Raw genomic sequence first — 19,794 nt, 5'->3', positions numbered from 1 at the left:
CTTTCCACTAAGGGACGGGAATGTATCTATCAACACTCAAACGCTTAATACATTGCTCTGCACACAATAAGCATTCAACAAATACCACTGATTGATATTTTTAATGGTATTTGTTTAGTTCTTACTACGTTTCAAACACTGTTCTAAGTGCTGGAGTAGGCACAAGTTAATTAGCTTAATTGGCTGCTTGACTGTAAGCTGTTTGTGGCAGGAAACATAGCTCTTGCATCTGTCGTACTTTCTCAAGTGCTCCATAGAGTGTCTTGCACTTGGCACTCATTAAACACCATTTCTTTTGCCACCGGCTGGTCGGGGCAGAGGTGTGGGGGTCGAGAGGGGACTAGGGCTTCTCACTAGGGTTTCTAAATTTGAACTTAATCCTCGGGGATTTTTCTCTGTAACTCTGCTGAAGAAATCTCCAAGAAAAAATGTGAAATTTATCAAAAGAAAACACAGGATGCTATGGCTCTCTCCCTTCCCTGGTTCTAGCCCCCTTTTAGACTGTGAGCTCCCCCTTTTAGACTGTGAGCCCACTGTTGGGTAGGGACTGTCTCTATATGTTGCCAACTTGTACTTCCCAAGCGCTTAGTACAGTGCTCTGCACACAGTAAGCGCTCAATAAATACGATTGATTGATTGATTGATTGATTGTTTGATTGATTGATTCTAGCCCCCCCGGGATGACAGAGTGTGGTATCTGGATCTGCCTCAGTTGGTGTGCTTGGCTGAGAATGGAGTAAGCTGACAAGAGGGAGGGCAGAAAAGTAGGATCCCTAAAGATCCTCTCCCTACCCCTCATCAACCAATGATGGGGTTCTAGGAGCAGGTAAAGGCCACCGTAATGTCCTGAGGACAGCTCTTTGTTCTGCAGTTTCAGAGAAGAGAGCCAAGACCAAATCCCTTCCATAATACATTCATCATGTCCACATGTCCCTAGACTCAGTTTACTCTGGGAAGCAGCATGGTCTAATGGAAAGTATGGGACTGGCAGTTGGAAGACCTGGGTTCGACTCCTAGCTCCGCCACTTGTCTGCTGTCTGACCCTGGGCAAGTCACTTCCCTTCTCTGTGCCTCAATTCCCTCATCTGCAAAATAAGGATTCTATACCTGTTGTCCCTCCCATGTGGACTGTGATCCCCAGGTGGGACCTGATCATCTTTTATCTATCCCAGCTCTTAGTACATTGCTCGACACATAGTAAGCACATAACAAATGCCAAAATTAACTTTCTTGTCTGTACTCTCCTCCCTGGACTCTGAGGGGCAGGGATCGTGTCTGATCAACTCTATTGTATTGCACTCTTCCAAGCGCTTAGTGGGAGAGCACTTGTCTGCTGTGTGACCTTGGGCAAGTCACTTCACTTCTCTGTGCCTCAGTTACCTCATCTGTAAAATGGGGATTGAGACTGTGAGCCCCACGTGGAACAACCTGATTACCTTATATCTACCCTAGTGCTTAGAACAGTGCTTGGCACATAGTAAGCACCTAAAAATACCAGAATTATTATTATTAGTGTACACAGTAAGCACTCAATAAATGGCATTGATTGATTGGTTGTGGGCTAGTAGGCAATGCAGTTTAATTGGGGGGCTGGCAGGCTGGAGCCCAATGTCTGAGGAGGTCCAATTTCCTGTTGAGAGAATAGAGCTGGTTTTCTTTCCCAAGCCTTTTTGAAAGTTGGGTCCTGTTTGACCCACTGACTTTTGAGGAGGGGCCTAGAGCTCAACACCCTACCAACACCCCCTCCCCCCCCATTTGCCTGAAAAGATGGAATAGACAGTTTCATACCTGACCTGGCATCTTTTAGGGGTTAATGACATAAATTGCCCCGACTGCTTCCTTTGGGCCAGGCTCCTGGTGGTGGCAGACCTTGCTTATTAACCATGCTCCAAATGACTTGTTGTTTTGCATATTTAAAAGGTGCATAATGATTATAAGTGCAGATCAGCAGTTATTACAATCTGTTAGGTTAGATTCAGGTTAAGGATGGTTGTTAATACAGCTTGTGTTGCTTTAGCAAAAATCAGTTCATTCTTTCTGAAAAGCAAAGATGCTAAGCTACTCATAAAGGGGCTTGAAGTAGATAGTAGGCCTCACCCAGGGAGTAGCTGGAGATTTGGAGCTCTTGGCTAGGGGAGTAAGCAGAGGATTTTATTTTTCAGAGCTGATACCTCCCAGTGAGTTTCCAGTGGACAACTTCTAGGCCTTCCTCACCAAAATCTGTGACGCTGACTAAAATCTACAGGACCCAGAGTTTTGTATCTCATGACCCAGTGATTAGTCCATCCCCAGTCTGAGTTCCACTGCTGCTGACTCTTATAGATAAGTCCAGTCTATAGTCCCCACACCCAGTGTGGCTGTTGCCTCTTCTTGGGGAGGACTGTTTCAGAGAAGAAAACTTATCCCCTAGAGACCTTACTGGATGCAAAATATGTGGCTCTTTATATTTCTAATGCTGCTTGCTAGAGACTAAAGTGAAGGTCCTTGGGAATGGAGAGGAACCATTAGACCCTGAAGGAGAGAGAGTTCTATTTCCAAGGAGATCCTCAATCAATCAGTCAATGATATTTACTGGACACTGACTGTATGCAGAGCACTGTACTAAGCACTTGGGGGAATACAATACAACAGAGTTGGTAGACACCCTCCTCCCCCTTCCCACGACAAAATTACAGCCTTGCAGGGGAGACAGACATTAATACACGGACAGGGACAGAAATATATTTAGCAGAGAGAAGTCGTCGCTAGGCTAGAAACATCTGCTGCATGTATCTGTTCAAAAGGGTTTCCTGCTTAACAGAGCAGCAAGTTTGCCTTTGCCAGGGAACTGCCAGACCGGGCAAAATCCAAACCCAGGCAATTTCGGGATGTGAACGTGGGAACAGTTGAAAATAATGAAAAGCAGTGGTATAAGCACAATAGAAAAGCCTTAAGTGTCCTGAAACTTTCATCTCTCATTAAACAGTGCACTTAGCCAGACCACATGATTTAAAAGAAAGAGGGGGTAATGTATGGGGAGAGGGAAAAGCTCTGCTCGTCGATGCAAATGTACTAAATGGCAGATTTAACTTCATTTCTTCCCCAAAAAGCACGATTCAAGAGAAATGCGGCAATTCATCTTATTTTTCATGCAAGCCAAAAACCCCAGCACAAAAATGCCTAAGCAATTTAGCAGAACCGTTCTTCCTTTTCTCAGCTATCAAGAGGGATCCCTAGTAAAAGTTATAAAGTCACAGAGACCCGCAGGGGCCGAGATCGGCCAGGTTGGCTGAGGGCAAGACATCTTCTTGGAAAGGATTTCTTTGTGGAAAATTTTTGTTTCTGACCAGAATCTGCCTCAGGCAAACCTAATCCTCGATGCCAAATGCATCTATTTGGGTCAAGCTTCCAGTCAGACATGGGTAATGCCTTGCCTCAGAACCTGCCCCAGGCACCCCAAGGCCAGCTGGTCTGCCTGATTGAAGAGCAGTAATTCAGGCAGGCTCATCTCCAAACACTTCCCCACCCCCATGCTACTGCGGCTGCCCTACAAGTTGGCTAGTCATGGGGTGAAGGAAGTGGCCTAGAATTCTGAACACGCCCGGGCAGCCTCTGTCAATCACATTGAGCCTTAGGCCAGTATATGAGCATCTAATCCCAGTCCAAACAAGCGATCTGTCCCAAAATAAATATGGCGGAATGACCTTGGTGCTGAGTTCCAGACAGATATGGTTGTGATCTTATCCTAGGGAGCAGCATAGCCTAGGGGAAAGGGCATATGCCTGGGAGTCAGAAGACCTGGATTTTAATCCTGGCTCCACCACTTCCCTGCTCTGTGATCTTGGACAAGTCAATCAATCAATTAATCAATCAATCGTATTTATTGAGCGCTTACTGTGTGCAGAGCACTGTACTAAGCGCTTAACTTTTCTCTGCCTCAGTTTCCTCGACTGTGAAATGGGGATGAAATACCTGTTTTCCCAGCTCCTTAGATTGTGAGCGCCGTGTGGGACAGGGACTGTGTCTGACTTGATTAACTTGTATCTACTCCAGGGCTAAGAACAGTGCTTGACACACAGTAATGCTTAACAGATACTATTGTTATTATTAACATCTTATAAAACTGATGGGTTGAGAGCTTTTGGGGAAATGAGCGTAGGCTTTGCTATGGGCAGATTTATCCATTGAAACATTCTCCCTGACGGAACGAACACCTTGGGGTCTTAACTAAATGCTTGGGAGAGTACGAAACAAAAGAGTTGGTAGTCCCGTTCCTTAACTGAGTTTTGTGCTGTCCTCAAGCTCTTCTCCATCTGCTTCTCTTTAGGTTCCCCTTTGCCCCAGATGCTGCTCTCCACTCAAGGGTCTCCACCAGGGCCGGGGGTAAGTCTTTGCCGAAAAGTTTAGGCTGGCCAAGATGTATTTTGGGGTTGGAAAAGAGCCCTTATTTTCAAAGTGAGCATCCTCTTAGCTGCTTTTTGTAAAAGTACATTTAAAAGGTGAGGCCCTCCCACCAAGTGGCAGTCGATTTACTTTTAGCCAAATTGAGGATGAGTGTGTGCAAAGTCAGAAGGCTGGAGAGATGTTTTCCTAGTGTGCACTCTTGCATTGTCAAGCTGTCAATGTGGCAGCTTCCTGCTGATTGTTAATGATCCTCCAGCCCTCTGTTTAAGACATGTTTGATCGCTTCTTAAAATGATTTACTCTTCCTGACAGCGCAGAGTAATGGTTGAGACTCTCCTGTTCCTGGGAAATCCTTTCTATATTCCTCCCCCATTTCCTCTGCCTCCCCACCCTCTCTGGGCTGGGGATAATGGGAGGAGCAGGGCAAAGGCCAACACCAGCACTAGCCCAAGTACTGTTTTCCTGTCCCTTCCGCTGCTGGGACATGTTGGGCTGACCAGTCAGCGAGGCTAGCTCTCTCACCAAAATATGAGTCTCCTGAGAACCTCAGGCCTGCACTCTTCTTTGTTGAAAGGACCTGCTCTTGCCAATATCAGGATACCACTGGGAGCTCAGTTCTGGATGGAAGGCAGGCCTCCTGTTGGGCAGGTTTTCAATTCTGTAGGTTTGGAGTCTTCCTACCTCTTCCCCAACAACAGCACATGAGCTGAGCTGGAGCTCCCACATAGCTTGGCTGTATCTAAGTGTTTGGAAGAGCTCTTCTAGTTTGGTTCCTCCCACTGAATTCCCTTCCCCTAGCTAGACCCTGGAAAATGGCTGGCTAGAAAATCTCTATTACTCACTATTGAAGATGAGCCTCAGGCTGCTTCTTTGATGCATACAGTTAATTAGGAGGCCAAAAGGCATATTTACAGATAAATAAGTGTGTTCTGATGATCTTGCTATTCTTCCTGCTGGGGTGACTATACATCTCTCCCTTCTGGTAGATGAGTTTTTAGGATGAGTAGGAGATTGTTACAAGGGGAAACATTTTAAGTTTGAAAGTTCAAAATGCCAAAGGGCATTATAACTGAAGACCAGCAACGCAGCCTTGCAATAAGATCTTCAAAACTCCAGCACTCTAGGTTTATTTTTAAGGGAGTTGCTGCATGCACCAAACAAGCGGAATGAAAATTTGTATTTTAATAGCATCCAGCATGAGAACGTGTTTAGCAGTGTTGAGTTTTTTTTCTGCCTTTATGAATACTTACAAATTTTTAGTTAGATTTTATTGTTGTATTTAATTGTTTAGTTATATTTGGGAGAAGCAGGCTAGTCTAGTAGGTAGAACATGGGCTTGAGGGTCAGAAGAACCTGGGTCAAATCCCAGCTCCAGCACTTATTTGCTGTCCGACTTTGGTCAAGTCACTTCACTTTTTCTGTGTCTCAGCTATCTCATCTGTAAAATTGGGATTAAGAGTGTGATCCCCATGTGAGACAGGGATGGTATATAACCGGATTAGCTTTTATCTAGCCTCAGTCCTTACTACAGTGCCTGGCACATAGTAAGCACTTAACAAATAGTATAAAAAAGTTAACTCTTGAGGAATGGATTGTTTTTCCAATCAGTAATCCTCTTAAAACCCTGCAGTCTTTGCAGGATTCTGGAAGGGCACACAGTGTTGGCATTTTTCTGGACCATCAAGCATTTGCTGAAGGTAAAGCATTTTTTTTTAAGTTGAAGCAGCTGAAATGTTGTGAACCCTGAGGGGTATGTGAAGATCTCAATGCCTCACTGGTTGAATTAGCAGATATCACTTTTATTGTCATGGTCAACACTCTCAGTATTTTATAGTGGTGCTGAAGGTTTTTCCTGTCAGGGAGTGGATTTGGAATTATTTCTTGCAGAAATGTTGTGGTGGTTAATATCATCACTATCGTTCTGATCTTTCTCATGTCAGCTGTCCATATCCCAGTTGTCAACTTCTACGCAGTCTCCTTTCTTGAGTTCCTCAGCCAAACCCCCTTTGCCACAGCGATCCAGCTCCCAGCCCCCAGCAGCCCACCAAGACTATGAGTGTTCCCACATGGTAAGTCTTCTTCCCCTGTGCATGACTTTATGACAGAAAGATAGCCTAGCAGTTGTTTACCTCATCTAGAAAGGACGTTTTAATTGGGACCTTTGCATTTGTGAACTCTCCCTTTTCCCTCCTCGATTCAGTTTAAACAGCCACTCTTGCCGTAAAGTAAATACTATTCATAGCTTATCTTATCGTGTAACTTAGAGGATGTAGATAATAATAATAATTGTGGTATTTGTTAAGTACTTACTATGTACTAAGCACTGGGGTAGATACAAGATAATCCAGGTCCCACGTGGGGCTCACATTCTAAGGTGGAAGAACAGGTATTGAATCCCCATTTTGCAGATGAGGGAGCTGAACCACAGAGAAGCAGGTAGGTAAGTGGTGGATTCGGGATTAGAACCCAGGTCCTCTGACTCTCAGGCCTGTGCTCTTTGCACTAGGCCTCACTGCTTCCTGACTCACTAGACCTTCTTCCTCCCCTGCTGTCCTTGCTTGAAAAGTTCACAACTTCCATCTTCAATTCTGCTTCTTGCTTCCACCTTAAGGAAGAGCCAAAGGGAGACTTTGGTCTAGAAGCTGCTGCTGCCAAGGCACATTTAGAGAAGCAGCGTGGCTCAGTGGAAAGAGCACGGTCTTTGGAGTCAGAGGTCATGGGTTCAAATCCCGGCTCCAGCACTTGTCAGCTGTGTGACTTTGGACAAGTCACTTAACTTCTCTGTGCCTCAGTTACGTCATCTGTAAAATGGGGATTAAGACTGTGAGCCCTATGTGGGACAACCTGATTACCTTGTAACCTCCCCAGCACTTAGAACAGTGCTTTGCACATAGTAAGTGCTTAATAAATGCCATTATTATTATTATTATTTAAACTTGGATTCAGAGTCTCTGATCCCAGAAGGAAAAGAGGAAGGGAAATGCTGAGATACAAATCCTTTCAGAAAAATGATTAAGCTTTAGAAAGATTTTTTTTTAATTCTCTGTGGCATTTGAATAGAATGAGAATCTATACTAATGTATCCCAGGCAGGCCAGAATGACTTTTGGGACAGAGATCCTGGATTGTCTATAGGTCCTAGGGAATGTGTTAAGAGTTCAGCCTCAAGCTCTGGGTTGATTTCCAGGTTGGGTTTCCAGCAAAAACCATTAGATACCTCTGCAGGATCATGCAGAAAGATACCTACATGAGGAAATGTTATTGAAATAGCAAGCATTCATTTTAACTATAGCCCAGTGATTAATTTCTGTGGATGTTGTAGTAGTAATAGTAATAGTCCAGTACTTAGAACAGTGCTTGGCACATAGTAAGTGCTTAACAAATACCATCATCATTATTATTATTAGTAGTTGTAGTGGTAGTAGTAAGGGTGGTGGTGATGGTCATAGTATTTACCGAGCATTTACTGACGGCAGTGCGTTCCACTAAATGTTTGGGGAGATGCAGCAAAGCACAGGACATGTTCCCTGCCCAGAAGGACTTTGACACTCAATGTGGGAGGCAGACATTGGAATCAGAATAAACACATTGGAATGTTCACTATACATATATATATATATATATATATACTATATATATGTACACGTGTGTTCAATGCTGAATCATTGAAAACTAGTAGTTTTTGAGACTTTGGTATTTTAGCTTTTAAAGAACCTTTCCCTCCTGGTTCTTATTTTAATGATTTGTCCTTTCTCGGGTGAGCAAATCTCAGGCTATCACCTTCCATTCTGACATCTGGCTGCTGGCCAAGCTGTGCTTAGATGCCAGGGGGCTGTCCTTCCTTGTGTTGCCCAAGATCTTTCAGCAAGCACTGGATGTTGTACTTTTGACAGTTCCAGTCAAGGATAAGAGAACAGGCACTAACACACATGAGTTGGCATGGATTGTGAGATGGCAGAGAAGCTTTCACTCTTTCTGCTCCACAAAATAGATCTTTGTTGACAACTAATTGACACAAACCAGAGGGCCCGAGGTAGACATCGAGGTTGCCGTTTGAGGAGGTAGTTGGTTCTCTTCCTACCAGCTGGTAGGTCTTCCTTTGGCTTGAAGAGTAACTCCAGCAAATTCATTGGAAAACTCCTTAAATAGAAGCGGAACAGGTCATATTGAGTATGGAAAAGCACATTTGGACCAATGTCAGCTTCATTTAGGTGCTTCTGTACCCTTTGTGCACTTGATATCCACCCCACCCTCAGCTCCACAGCACTTATTCATTCATTCATTCATCAATCATATTTATTAAGCACTTACTCTGTGCAAAGCACTGTAGTAAGCACTTAGGGGAGCACACTATAACCAACAAACAGACACATTCCTGCCCACAAAGAGCTCACGGTCTACAGGAAGAGACAGACATTAATATAAATAAAAAATAAATTGACAAATAAATAAATTACAGATATATACAGATATATGCATATATATACTTTGTTCATGTCCTCTGTATTCATTTATATGGATGTCTGCCTCTCCCTTTAGACTCTAAGTAGGGAACATATCTACCAGCTTTGTTGTATGGTACTCTCCCAAAGTGCTCTGCACATGGTAACCACTCAATAATAATAATGATAATAATCATGATGTTATTTGTTAAGCACTTCCGATGTGCCAAGCACAAGTGCTAGGTAGATACAGGTAATGAGGTTGTCCCAAGTGGGGCTTACAGTCTTAATTCCCATTTTACAGATGAGGTAACTGAGGCACAGAGAAGTTAAGTGACTTGCCCAAAGTCAAACAGCTGATAAGTGGCAGAGCCCGGATTAGAACCCATGACCTCTGACTCCCAAACCTGGTTCTTTCCACTAAGCCACGCTGCTTCTCAATAATACCATTCAATAAATACCATTGTTCAATTGATTCCTTTCTCAGCAGGAGATCCCATGTGGTGGCAGAGTATCTCATCTGGAGGCTGATCTGAATCAGAATTCCTCAGCCCTTGAGCCAGCCGGAGCCGACCAGCTCCAGGAACTGCCATTCACTCCCTTGCATGCTCCTATCATGGCCCAGGATGCCCAGGCCAGAAGGTGAGGCAGCAGACTATTTGAAACGGGATTGGGTTCCCCTGACCAGTCTCAAGCTGAATACCAGTAATAGGTGGGGCATCCACCAGGCTGTGAGCCTCTGGGTAACTGATGGCCTAGGATACTTTGAGCCAGAGCTGCACATTGGTCCGTTGAACTTGCTTGGGATTCGGCTTTTGGGAGCAAGTGTCAGCTGGGCTTTTTTGACCAACGACATTCCTGATCCCCAAACCTTTGCCGATGGATTCCATTCCCTTTCAGTTGGGGCACGGCTCCCTCGCGGGCCTCGCTGGCTTGCCTGCATTGCTCTGGCTTTCCAGAAATCCTGGACTGCAACAGGGAGCCTGCTGAGGTGGTGGATCCCACGGCTCCAATGAAAGTCAACACTCAGAGAGAAGAATCGGATTTTCTGCAAAGCAATGAAATCATCCTCCAGTTCCTTGCATTTAGCAGGTAAAATCTTACAGTTTTGTTCTTGTTTGTTCATGGTATTTGTTAAGCACTTACCGTGTGCCAGGCACTGTACTAAGTGCTGGGGTGGGTACAAGCAAATCAAGTTAGATGTAGTCCCTGTCATGCACAGGGCTCACAGTCTAAATCCCTGTTTTACAAATGAGGTAATTGAGGCACAGAAATGTGAAGTTGGTATTTGTTAAGTGCTTACTATGTGCCAAGCACTTTTCTAAGCAATGGGGTAGATACAGGGTAATCAGGTTGTCCCACTTGGGGCTCACAGTCTTCATCCCCATTTGACAGATGAGATCACTGAGGCACAGAAAAATTAAGTGACTTGCCCAAGGTCACATGGCAGGCAAGCAGCAGAGCTGGGTTTAGAACCCAGGTCCTTCTGACTCCCAGGCCTGTGTTTTATCCACTAGGCCATGCTTTTTATGTCCTGTGGCCTCAATCCTAAGAGGGGGTCCAAAATTCAGATGTTACATCACTTTGAGATTAAATTTGTCTTTGAACGGAGACGTATCTACTAACTCTATTGTACTGTATTTTTCCGCGGTCTTAGTACTGTGCTCTGTACACAGTAAGAGCTCAGTCAGTCAGTGATATTTAAACAGTGTTTGCTTTGTGCAGAGCTTGTGTACTAAGTGCTTGGGAAGGTATACTGCAACAGAATTGGTAGATGTGGTCCCCGCCCACAGAGAATTTACAGTTGATAGGCGGGGAGACAGACATTGAAATAGATTAATCTTCTCGCTGTGCCTCACTCTCTCCTGTCCTGCCGTCGACCCCTGGCCCACATCCTACCTCTGGCCTGGAATGCCTGTCTTCCTCAAATGCACCTAACTAGCACACTTCCCCCCTTCAAAGCCCTGCTGAAAGCTCACCTGCTCCAGGAAGCCTTCCTGGACTAAGCCCCCCTTTTCCTCTGCTCCCCCTTCCCTCCCCATCACCCCGACTTGCTCCCTCTGCTCTATCCCCCTCCCCACCAAATAGCGCTTGTGTGTGTATATGTACATATTTATAATTCTATTTATTTTATTAATGTGTGTATATATCTCTAATTCTATTTATTTGTATTGATTCTATTGATGCCTGTTTACTTGTTTTGATGTCTGTCTCCCCCCTTCGAGACTCTGAGCCCACTGTGGGCAGGGATTATCTCTATTTGTTGCTGAATTGTACTTTCCAAGTGCTTAGTACAGTGCTCTGCATGTAGTAAGTGCTCAATAAATATGATTGAATGAGTGAATTATGGATAGGAGAAATAATAAAGTAAATTTAATTGACTGATTAATGATTAATTGATGTTTTCAGTAGGGACCCAGGGATTGGCCACACAATTAGCTATTTCATTCATTCAGTTGTATTTACTGAAGGCTGTATGCAGAGCACTGTACTAAGGCTTGGGAAAGTACAATACAATAATAAACAGACAATAAACAATAAACATTCCCTGCCCACATAGAGCATGCAATCTAGAGGGGGACTGTTTGAAATTAGCTGTCTCAGGGTGTTAACATCACACCTAAAAGAACAAGCTCCTGAACAATTCCTATTTGATTATTCCCACGGGATTATTCTGTAGGATTTTTCCATAGGATAACATGCCAGGTGGTTTCTGGGAAGAAGATATTCCCAGATCAAGGTCCCATGGCAGTCTTAGTGATTTGAAAAGGGCTGATGTCACTCAACTCATCTGTAGTTGAACACTGGGAAAATGTAGTGCTTTAACCAAAGATATGTTTTTCACTGATTACAGTTCTCGTGGCTGTGAAAGTAGGCAGTGTGGCCTAGCGGAAAGAGCATGGGCCTGGGACGTCAGAGGAACTGGGTTCTAATCCCAGCTCTGCCACTTGTCTGTTGTGTGACCTTGGGCAAATCACTTAACTTATCTGTGTCTGTTAACTCATCTGTAAAATGGAGATTAAATCTTCCTCTTTTCAATTTAGATTGTGAGCCATATATGAGACAGGGATTGTGTCCAATATGATTATCTTGCATCTATCCCAGTGCTTATTACAAGGTCTGGCACATAGTAAGTGCTTAAAAAGTACCATTTTTTTAAAAAAGATTAAACACTGAGAATACCTGGTCCTTAGTGAGAGTGTATGTTAATGATGGCCACAAATTCATGTCTTACCAGTTCATTAAATTCTGAATGGAATGGCTCACTTTAGCTTAGGCTGTTTGATCTTACTGCTCTGGCCATATCATTAGGTTATGCATAGTGTTTCTTCAGTACACAAGTGTCAAATATAGTCACACTCCTGAACTATAGCTGATGATGAATTCATACAGAGGTTCCATTTGATTTAGGTTGCCACAGGACCCTGGGACGACACCATGGCCAAAGACCGTATATTTCACATTCCAGTTCTATCGCTTCTCACCTGTCACCACACCACGGTTACAACTGGTCAAGCTGGACCACAGTGGGGAGACCAACTCTAGTTCTCTGTCACACCTCTTAGTTTCCATGAACAAAGATGGCTCCTTGAACAGTGGTAAGTACCACCCCAGCCTCAGCCCCACAGCACCCATGTGCATTACTGGAATTTATTTATTTGCATGCTGTCTGTGTCCCCCTCTAAACTGGAAGCTCCCTGTGGGCCAGGAACATATCTCCCAACACTGTTATATTGTACTTTCCCAAATGCTTAGTTCAGTGCTCTGCAAAAAGTTGGTGGTCAATAAATATGATGGATTGATTGATGGAGGCAAACGTTGCAAACTTACATTTGTGCTGGTCCTTGTGAAGATGAATCTGGTGAGTGGAAAAGTAGAAGCAATCAGGTCACTGAAAATTGTGCATGGGAAAATGAACTTCCTGGTCAATGAGTCTTTACTCTGACATTTTTGAAATGATCATATTAAGTCATTTACCGGATTTTTCTGTAAAGGCTTTATCAACAGGAATCCAACTATTTAGTGTAGCCTAGTTTTGTTTTTTTGATATTGTGACCTCACTTCTCTGAATGGAAAAGTGGACCCAAAGAATAAATTTACTTTGGATTTTAATAAAATCAGATCTTCTCTAAGGGTTTATGTTCCTGAGGAGAAGCCATTCCTTAGAGAAGCAGCATGGCTTGATAGAGCATGGGCCTGGGAGTTAGAAGGTCAAGATTCTAATCCTGGCTCTGCCACTTGTCTGCTGTGTGACCTTGGGCAAATCACTTCACTTTTCTGGGGCCTCAGTTACCTCATCTGTAAAATGAGTATTGAGACTGTGAGCCCCATGTGGGACAGGGATTATGTCCAACTTGATTTGCTTATATCCACCCCAGCACTTAGTACAGTGCCTGGCACACAGTAAATTCTTAACAAATACCACAGTTATTATTATTATTATTGTTAGTGGAAAGAGCATGGGGCTGGGAAGCAGAGGACCTGGGTTCCAATCCCACCTCGGCCACTTGCCTGCTGTGTGCCCTTGGGCAAGTCACTTAACTTCTCTAGGCCTCAGTTCCCTCATCTGTAAAATGCGGATTCAATACCTGTTCTCCCTCCTACTTGGACTTTGAACCCTATGTGGGACCTGATTATCTTGACTTTGCCCCAGGGCTTAGTACAGTGTTTGGCATGTAGTAAGCACTTTACAAATACCACAGTTGCTTTTCATTCATTCATTCAATCGTATTTATTGAGCGCTTACTGTGTGCACAGCACTACACTAAGCGCTTGGGAAGTACAAGTTGGCAACATATAAAGACGGTCCCTACCCAACAACAGGATCACAGTCTAGAAGGGGGAGACAGACAACAAAACAGAACATGTAGACAGATGTAAAAAAAAGTCAGAACAAATAGAATTAAAGCTATATGCACATCATTAACAAAATAAATAGAATAGTAAATATGTATAACTAAAATACAGATATATACAGATTTGTTACTCTATTTTACTTATACATATTTACTATTCTATTTATTTTGTTAATGATGTGCATATAGCTTTAATTCTATTTGTTCTGACTTTTTTTACACCTGTCTACATGTTTTGTTTTGTTGTCTGTCTCCCCCTTCTAGACTGTGATCCTGTTGTTGGGTATATTTATATATATATATGTATAATCCCCGCCCCCCCAATCCCCACCTGACCAACCAATTATCAGTATCCTGGTTCTTAAGCTGCTGTGCTTATCTATTTATCTATTTATAATCCTCGGCACTTGCATATATATATGCATATTCAATAGTTCTATCAATTTGGTATTTATTTACCATGTAGAACATTGTACTGATCATTTAGGAGAGTATGTATCTGCCATATTGTTACATTGTATTCTCCCAAGCACTTAGTATGGTGCTCTGCACTCCATAAGCACTCAGTAAATGCAATTGATATGTTGATTGATTGATAGAATACAACAGAGTTGGTAGATTGTGAGCCCGTTGTTGGGTAGAGACCGTTTCTCTATGTTGCCAACTTGTACTTCCCAAGTGCTTAGTACAGTGCTCTGTACACAGTAAGCGCTCAATAAATAAGATTGAATAAATGAATGGTCACGTTCCCTGCCCACCATGAGCTTACAGTCTGGAGGATGAGCTTACAGTCTAGAGGAGTTTTTTGTTTGTTTCCCCTATTGGAGAATTAACCTCTTGTGGGCAGGAAATGTGTCCTGTGCTTCTGTTGTATCTCCCAAGTGTGCAGTGCACTGCGCTTCAGAGGTGCCCAGTAAATTCAGCTACTATTGCTGCAGCTACCACTCTGACTCAAGCCTCTCTCCTCTTTGTTCTACCCTACATTCTGCTGCCTGGATCACCTTCCAAAAATGCCTCTCAGAACACATCACTTCGCTCCCCAAAAATCCTCCAATAGCTACCCATTTCTCTCTGCATCAAACCGAAACTCTTGATCCCTGGATTCAGTGATCTCCCTTGGCCGTCTCTGTACCTTTCTACTCTATTCTCTCATGAAACCCCAGCTTGCACCTTTTCTCTCCCTCCCTAACTGCACAACTCTTACCCCAATCCATTGCTTAGGTTCTCACCCTGCATAGAACTCCCCTGACCTTCCCACTCAAATACACCAATTTATTCATTCATTCATTCAATCAATCATATTTATTGAGCGCTTACTGTGTGCAGAGCACTGTACTAAGCACTTGGGAAGTACAAGTTGGCGACATATAGAGACGGTCCCCAGCCAACAACGGGCTCACAGTCTAGAAGGGGGAAACAGACAACAAAATAAAACATGTGGGCAGGTGTCAAGTTGTCAGAATAAATAGAATTAAAGCTAAATGCACATCATAAACTAAATAAATAGAACAGTAAGTTTGTACAAGTAAAATAAATAAACCATGTAATTTGCTACTCTGAAAGCCACCTCCAGGAGAAATTACCCAATTAACCCTCACCTCCCATTTCAACTCATCAGTGACCTTTTGAACTAAATATATGCATAGGCTCAAGTATTACACTCAGTAATTACTTTCTTTGCTTACGATGTTTCCACTTCTAAGTTTTCCTACTTAATTCCTTTTGTAGGTATAATCTCTGACTCTATGGGTATAATGATAATAATAATAATAATAATAATTGTGGTATTTAATCAATCAATCAATCAATCGTATTTATTGAGTGCTTACTTTGTGCAGAGCACTGTACTAAGTGCTTAGGAAGTACAAGTTGGCAACATATAGAGACAGTCCCTACCCAAATAAAATATTTAAGTGCTTTCTGTGTGCCAGGCACTGTAAGCACAAGCAAATCAGGTTGAACACAGTCTCCGTCCCACATGGGGCTTACAGTCATAATCCCCATTTTACAGATGAGGTTAACTGAAGCACAGAGAAGTTAAGTGAGTTGCCCAGGGTCACAGAGCAGACAAGTGGCGAAGCTGGGATTAGATCCCAGGTCCTTCTAACTCCCAGTCATGGGATCTGTCCACTAGGCTACACTCCTTCTATCTCCATCTATACTATCCCTTTCTATCTCCATCTCTGTACCTTGCCCATTTAGCTCCTTTTGGGAAGGCTCCCATCTTCAATTTTTATTACATATTTCCAAGCACCTAGTATAGTGTTCTGCCCACCTTAGATACTCAATGGATGAATGGGCCAAGTTGAAAAAGAGAAACCTATTTTCATTCTAAACCTGTGTGAAGGTTTATCAACATACTTCCTCCTTTTAAAGTATGCTGGAATCACATTTAAGGAGAGATAGCTGCCTGGGAGATTTTGGCTTATCCCTAATGGTTTGAAATGAAAGCAGAGTTGGGCTTAATTCCATTTTAAGAAAACAAAGGCATCTGCTACAAATGTGATCAGTGTTTATTAGTTTTGGCATATAAGAAAGGAGAAGCAGCATAATGTATTGGATAGAGCATGAACCTGGGAGTCAGAAGGATCTGGGTTCTAGTCCCAGCTCTGCTACTTGTCTGCTGGGTGAGCTGGGACAAGTCAGTTAACTTCTCTGTGCCTCAGTTACCTCATCTGTAAAATGGGGATTAAGACTCTGAGCCCCATGGGGCGGGCGGGGACAGGGACAGTGTCCAGCCTAGTTACCTTGTATCTACCCCTGTGCCTAGTACAGTGCCTGGAACATAGTAAGCATTTAACAAATACCTTAAAAAATATAAGTGAGTGAATTCCCAATATTGAGATGCACAGTAATGTATCTAAAAGAGCTGGAGTTAGAAAGTGTTCAATAAATATCATAACTGTGAGCCAAATATTTTGTTTGAGTGCTGGTTTAAATGCAAGTCAATCAATTCATACCTGGCAAGGAACAGGATTCAAAAGACCGAGATGGTGATTCTGGATTTGGTTATAAAATTTCATGACTTGTACAGAATTCAATCCAATTTAGTTTCTAACATGGAATATGTCTCTCTCTTAATTCTTATCTCTGAAAAAATGGCAATCTCTGTCCTACATGGAGGAAGCATTTCCAGTTCATCGCGTTTAATTTGAGGGAGAATATTTAATAGGCACCTGGAGCAAAATGTCCACATTTTGGAAGGAACTTAATTTTAGGTTTGCCAACGTGAGACTTAAAGTTACTAATTCACCCATTTCATGATTTGGTTTGATTAATGTGTTTATTAAATTGCAATTATAGTTAAAATTGAAATCAGTGACGAGTTGAGGGCCCTCGTTTTTCTTTAGAAAGCAAAGATGATAAATGAGGAGGTAATTTGCTTAGTTCAGTTACCTTCAGTACACCTTAAGCACTTGATATTCATTCCATCCCCTGCTCTGAAGCATTTATGCACATATCCTTATACTCTGCCATTTCCCCTACCTGTAATTTATTTCAGTGTCTGCCTCCCCATCTAAATTGTGAGCTCCTTGTGGGCAGGGAATGTATTTACTGACTCTACCGTATTGTTCCCATCCAAGTACTTAATACAGTCCTCAGCATACAGTAAGTACTCAATAAATACCATTGATGGATAGATTCTGAGTGCTTTTTCTTTCCCTCCAGGATCACCTGGATTCCAGCTGAAATATATGTTGGATTCTGGATTTCTAAAACCAGGAGAGCATCGTTGGTTTATTCATTATATTGCTATCCACACCTTACAAATTGATGTCTGGGATGGAGAGTCTCTGCTTCTCATTGGATCTGCTGCAGTTCAGATGAAGGTAACATCACATCTCTGACAGGCATGAAAAATTAATTTAAAAAAAGAAGGACCCAGAAGCCGTAAGAGAGTGTGCTCTGCTCAGCCATCTCTATCAGCTAATGCTTCTTTATTGTGTTGCTGAAGTGTTTCTGATTCATTTCACTGATGGAGTAGGCTGTCAATCTTTCCTTTTGGAGGATTTGGGAGGGCAGAATTTCTCCGGGAGTCTGAGTTCTGCAGTCAATTATCTGAATAAACTCAGTGGTTGATTTTGTCAAGACTCTCGAGGAGAATGCATGCCCATTGCTTCAGACCCAATGGAAATGGGATAGAAAACATTCTCTCTGTAATTTCCATACTTGATTTCTGTGATTTGATGAAATCGTTGGCTCTTCTAGCGTCTGAATGTCCATTCTCCTGATATCTGCACTTTCATTTGTTTTCTGTTCAGCTTCAAACTGGCAAAGTGGGCAGAGTCGCTTTCCACTGTCATTTTGTGAGAATTTTTTCCCCTGATTCTGCCACCTAGAAAGGTTCTCCTGCAGCTTTCAAAGTTTCAGAGATATTTGGTACAATGAAGTTCCTTATAAATCATACAGTCTGTGTAGTTTACAATTCGTGTGGCTGTACAGCCTGCAATAAGAAGAACACTGCTTATTTGAGAGGCTGTAGTCTTGTTTTCAGTCACTTACCACCCACCCCCTGGTGACCTGAGAATGGCTCCCACTAGAAGCAGAGGTGTTAGTTTCTTTGTTGCTAGACTAGTGGAAACCAGGGTAAATTCGAATTTTTCCTAAATACATTTGAGCCCAATGATCTATGTTTGCACCCTGAAAAATGACAGTCTGTGGAAAAACTGTTCCCTCCAGCCACATTTCTTAGGTGTCTCACGAAAGCAGTCAGGCCTTTCTTCCAAAAGCCTCCCCTCATCTGCTGCCCAAGACAGCGGGTGCAGCTTCCCCTCAGCCTTTTCACCCCCGGAAAATAATACTTGGTCCCCGGAGCCTCTTAGAGTGTTTTCCTTGTTTGGCAGCACCTCCTCCGCCAGGGCCGGGCAGCGGTTCAAGTCTCTCACGAGCTGGCGGTCATGGCAACGGAATACGAGCAGGACATGATGGTCCTGAGTGGAGACGTGACCCGTCCTGGAGCCACCAAGCCCATCGGGGTTCACACTCTTGTGAGAGGTCATCTGCATCTGACCATGGCGAATGTGGGTAAGAGTCCCAACTGGCACCCTCCCCACTTCCTCCTCCCCACCGGCCGACCTTATGGATGTGTTTCCGAGGCAACGAACTCTCCTGTCCTTTCAAGCCCAATGAGCACCATGATCGCCCACACCCACTTTCTACTGCTATGCATGGTTGCTACCTGCTGCTGAACATGCAACGTGGCTCAACGTATGTCTCACTGAAGAAATGATCTTGAATAGAATGGAGTGATTCCCAGAGGGTTTTCATACCACTCATTCTGCTGGGAGCCAAACAAGCAGCTCTAGGTAGATTGGAGCTGCTACAGTGTGCTCCTTTCCTCACCTTGGGAGAAAGAGAAACTTCTCCCAACTTCTAAACAGTGGCTAGGGAGAAGGGAAAAGCAGCTCATTTCTCCTCTTGGGCAAGAGTGAAGATCTCGGGATGTGCGTTGTATATAATCAGGAAGGGAATCTGGACTTCAAATCAGTTTGTAGACTTTGAGCTTCACATGGGACTGGGACTGTTTGTGATGATCTTCCCCCAGAGTTTAGTCTCGTACTTGGCACATTTTAAGCACTTAATAAACACCACAACACTTCTTCTCCTCCTTCTCCTTTTCCTCCTCTTCAGTCAATCAATGGTATTTATTCATTCATTCAATCATATTTTTTGAGCACTTGCTGTGTGCAGAGCACTATACTAAGTGCTTGGGAGGGTACAATGCAACTAAAAACAGACACATTCCCTGCTCATCATGAGCGTACAGTTTAGAGGGAGGAGACAGATATTAATATAAAAAATCATTTATAGAGCAATTACTGTTTGCAGAGCACTGTAATAAGTGCTTGGGAGAATACAACAGAATTAACAGACACACTCCCTGCCCATAATAAGCTTATAGTTTAGAGACAGGTTTACAGTGTAGAGTTTCTCCTCCTCCTCCTCCTCCTCCTCCTCCTCCTTCTTCTCTTCCTTCTTCCTCCTTCTCTTTCCTCCTCCTCTTCCTCCTTATCGTTATTAACGAAGACAGCATTGCCTTAGTCTCTTCCTGCTTTCACCTTTCTGGCCTTCCTGACAGGAAAGGGATTATTGGAGTGGCTTTGAGAGGACTCA

General features: G+C 43.2%; 1 protein-coding gene across 3 annotated transcripts in view; it reads left to right on the top strand.

The window, feature by feature from the left end:
- NPHP4 (nephrocystin 4) overlaps nucleotides 1-19,794 on the top strand; it is a 187,221-nt gene that overhangs the window by 130,996 nt on the left and 36,431 nt on the right. For 2 of the 3 annotated variants that reach the window (XM_038747231.1, XM_038747230.1), the window contains 7 exons: nucleotides 4,307-4,362; nucleotides 6,324-6,452; nucleotides 9,312-9,466; nucleotides 9,725-9,916; nucleotides 12,236-12,423; nucleotides 17,350-17,510; nucleotides 18,525-18,705. In XM_038747231.1, coding sequence (XP_038603159.1) covers nucleotides 4,307-4,362; nucleotides 6,324-6,452; nucleotides 9,312-9,466; nucleotides 9,725-9,916; nucleotides 12,236-12,423; nucleotides 17,350-17,510; nucleotides 18,525-18,705 — 1,062 coding nt within the window. The remainder of the gene's footprint in view (nucleotides 1-4,306; nucleotides 4,363-6,323; nucleotides 6,453-9,311; nucleotides 9,467-9,724; nucleotides 9,917-12,235; nucleotides 12,424-17,349; nucleotides 17,511-18,524; nucleotides 18,706-19,794) is intronic. The other variant, XM_038747229.1, reaches the window with a different exon arrangement.

The sequence above is a fragment of the Tachyglossus aculeatus genome, chromosome 5 (genome assembly GCF_015852505.1).
Source record: "Tachyglossus aculeatus isolate mTacAcu1 chromosome 5, mTacAcu1.pri, whole genome shotgun sequence".
In the NCBI taxonomy this organism is placed as follows: domain Eukaryota; kingdom Metazoa; phylum Chordata; class Mammalia; order Monotremata; family Tachyglossidae; genus Tachyglossus; species Tachyglossus aculeatus.
Note: the sequence above shows the minus strand (reverse complement) of the source record. Positions and strands in the feature narration are given on the sequence as shown.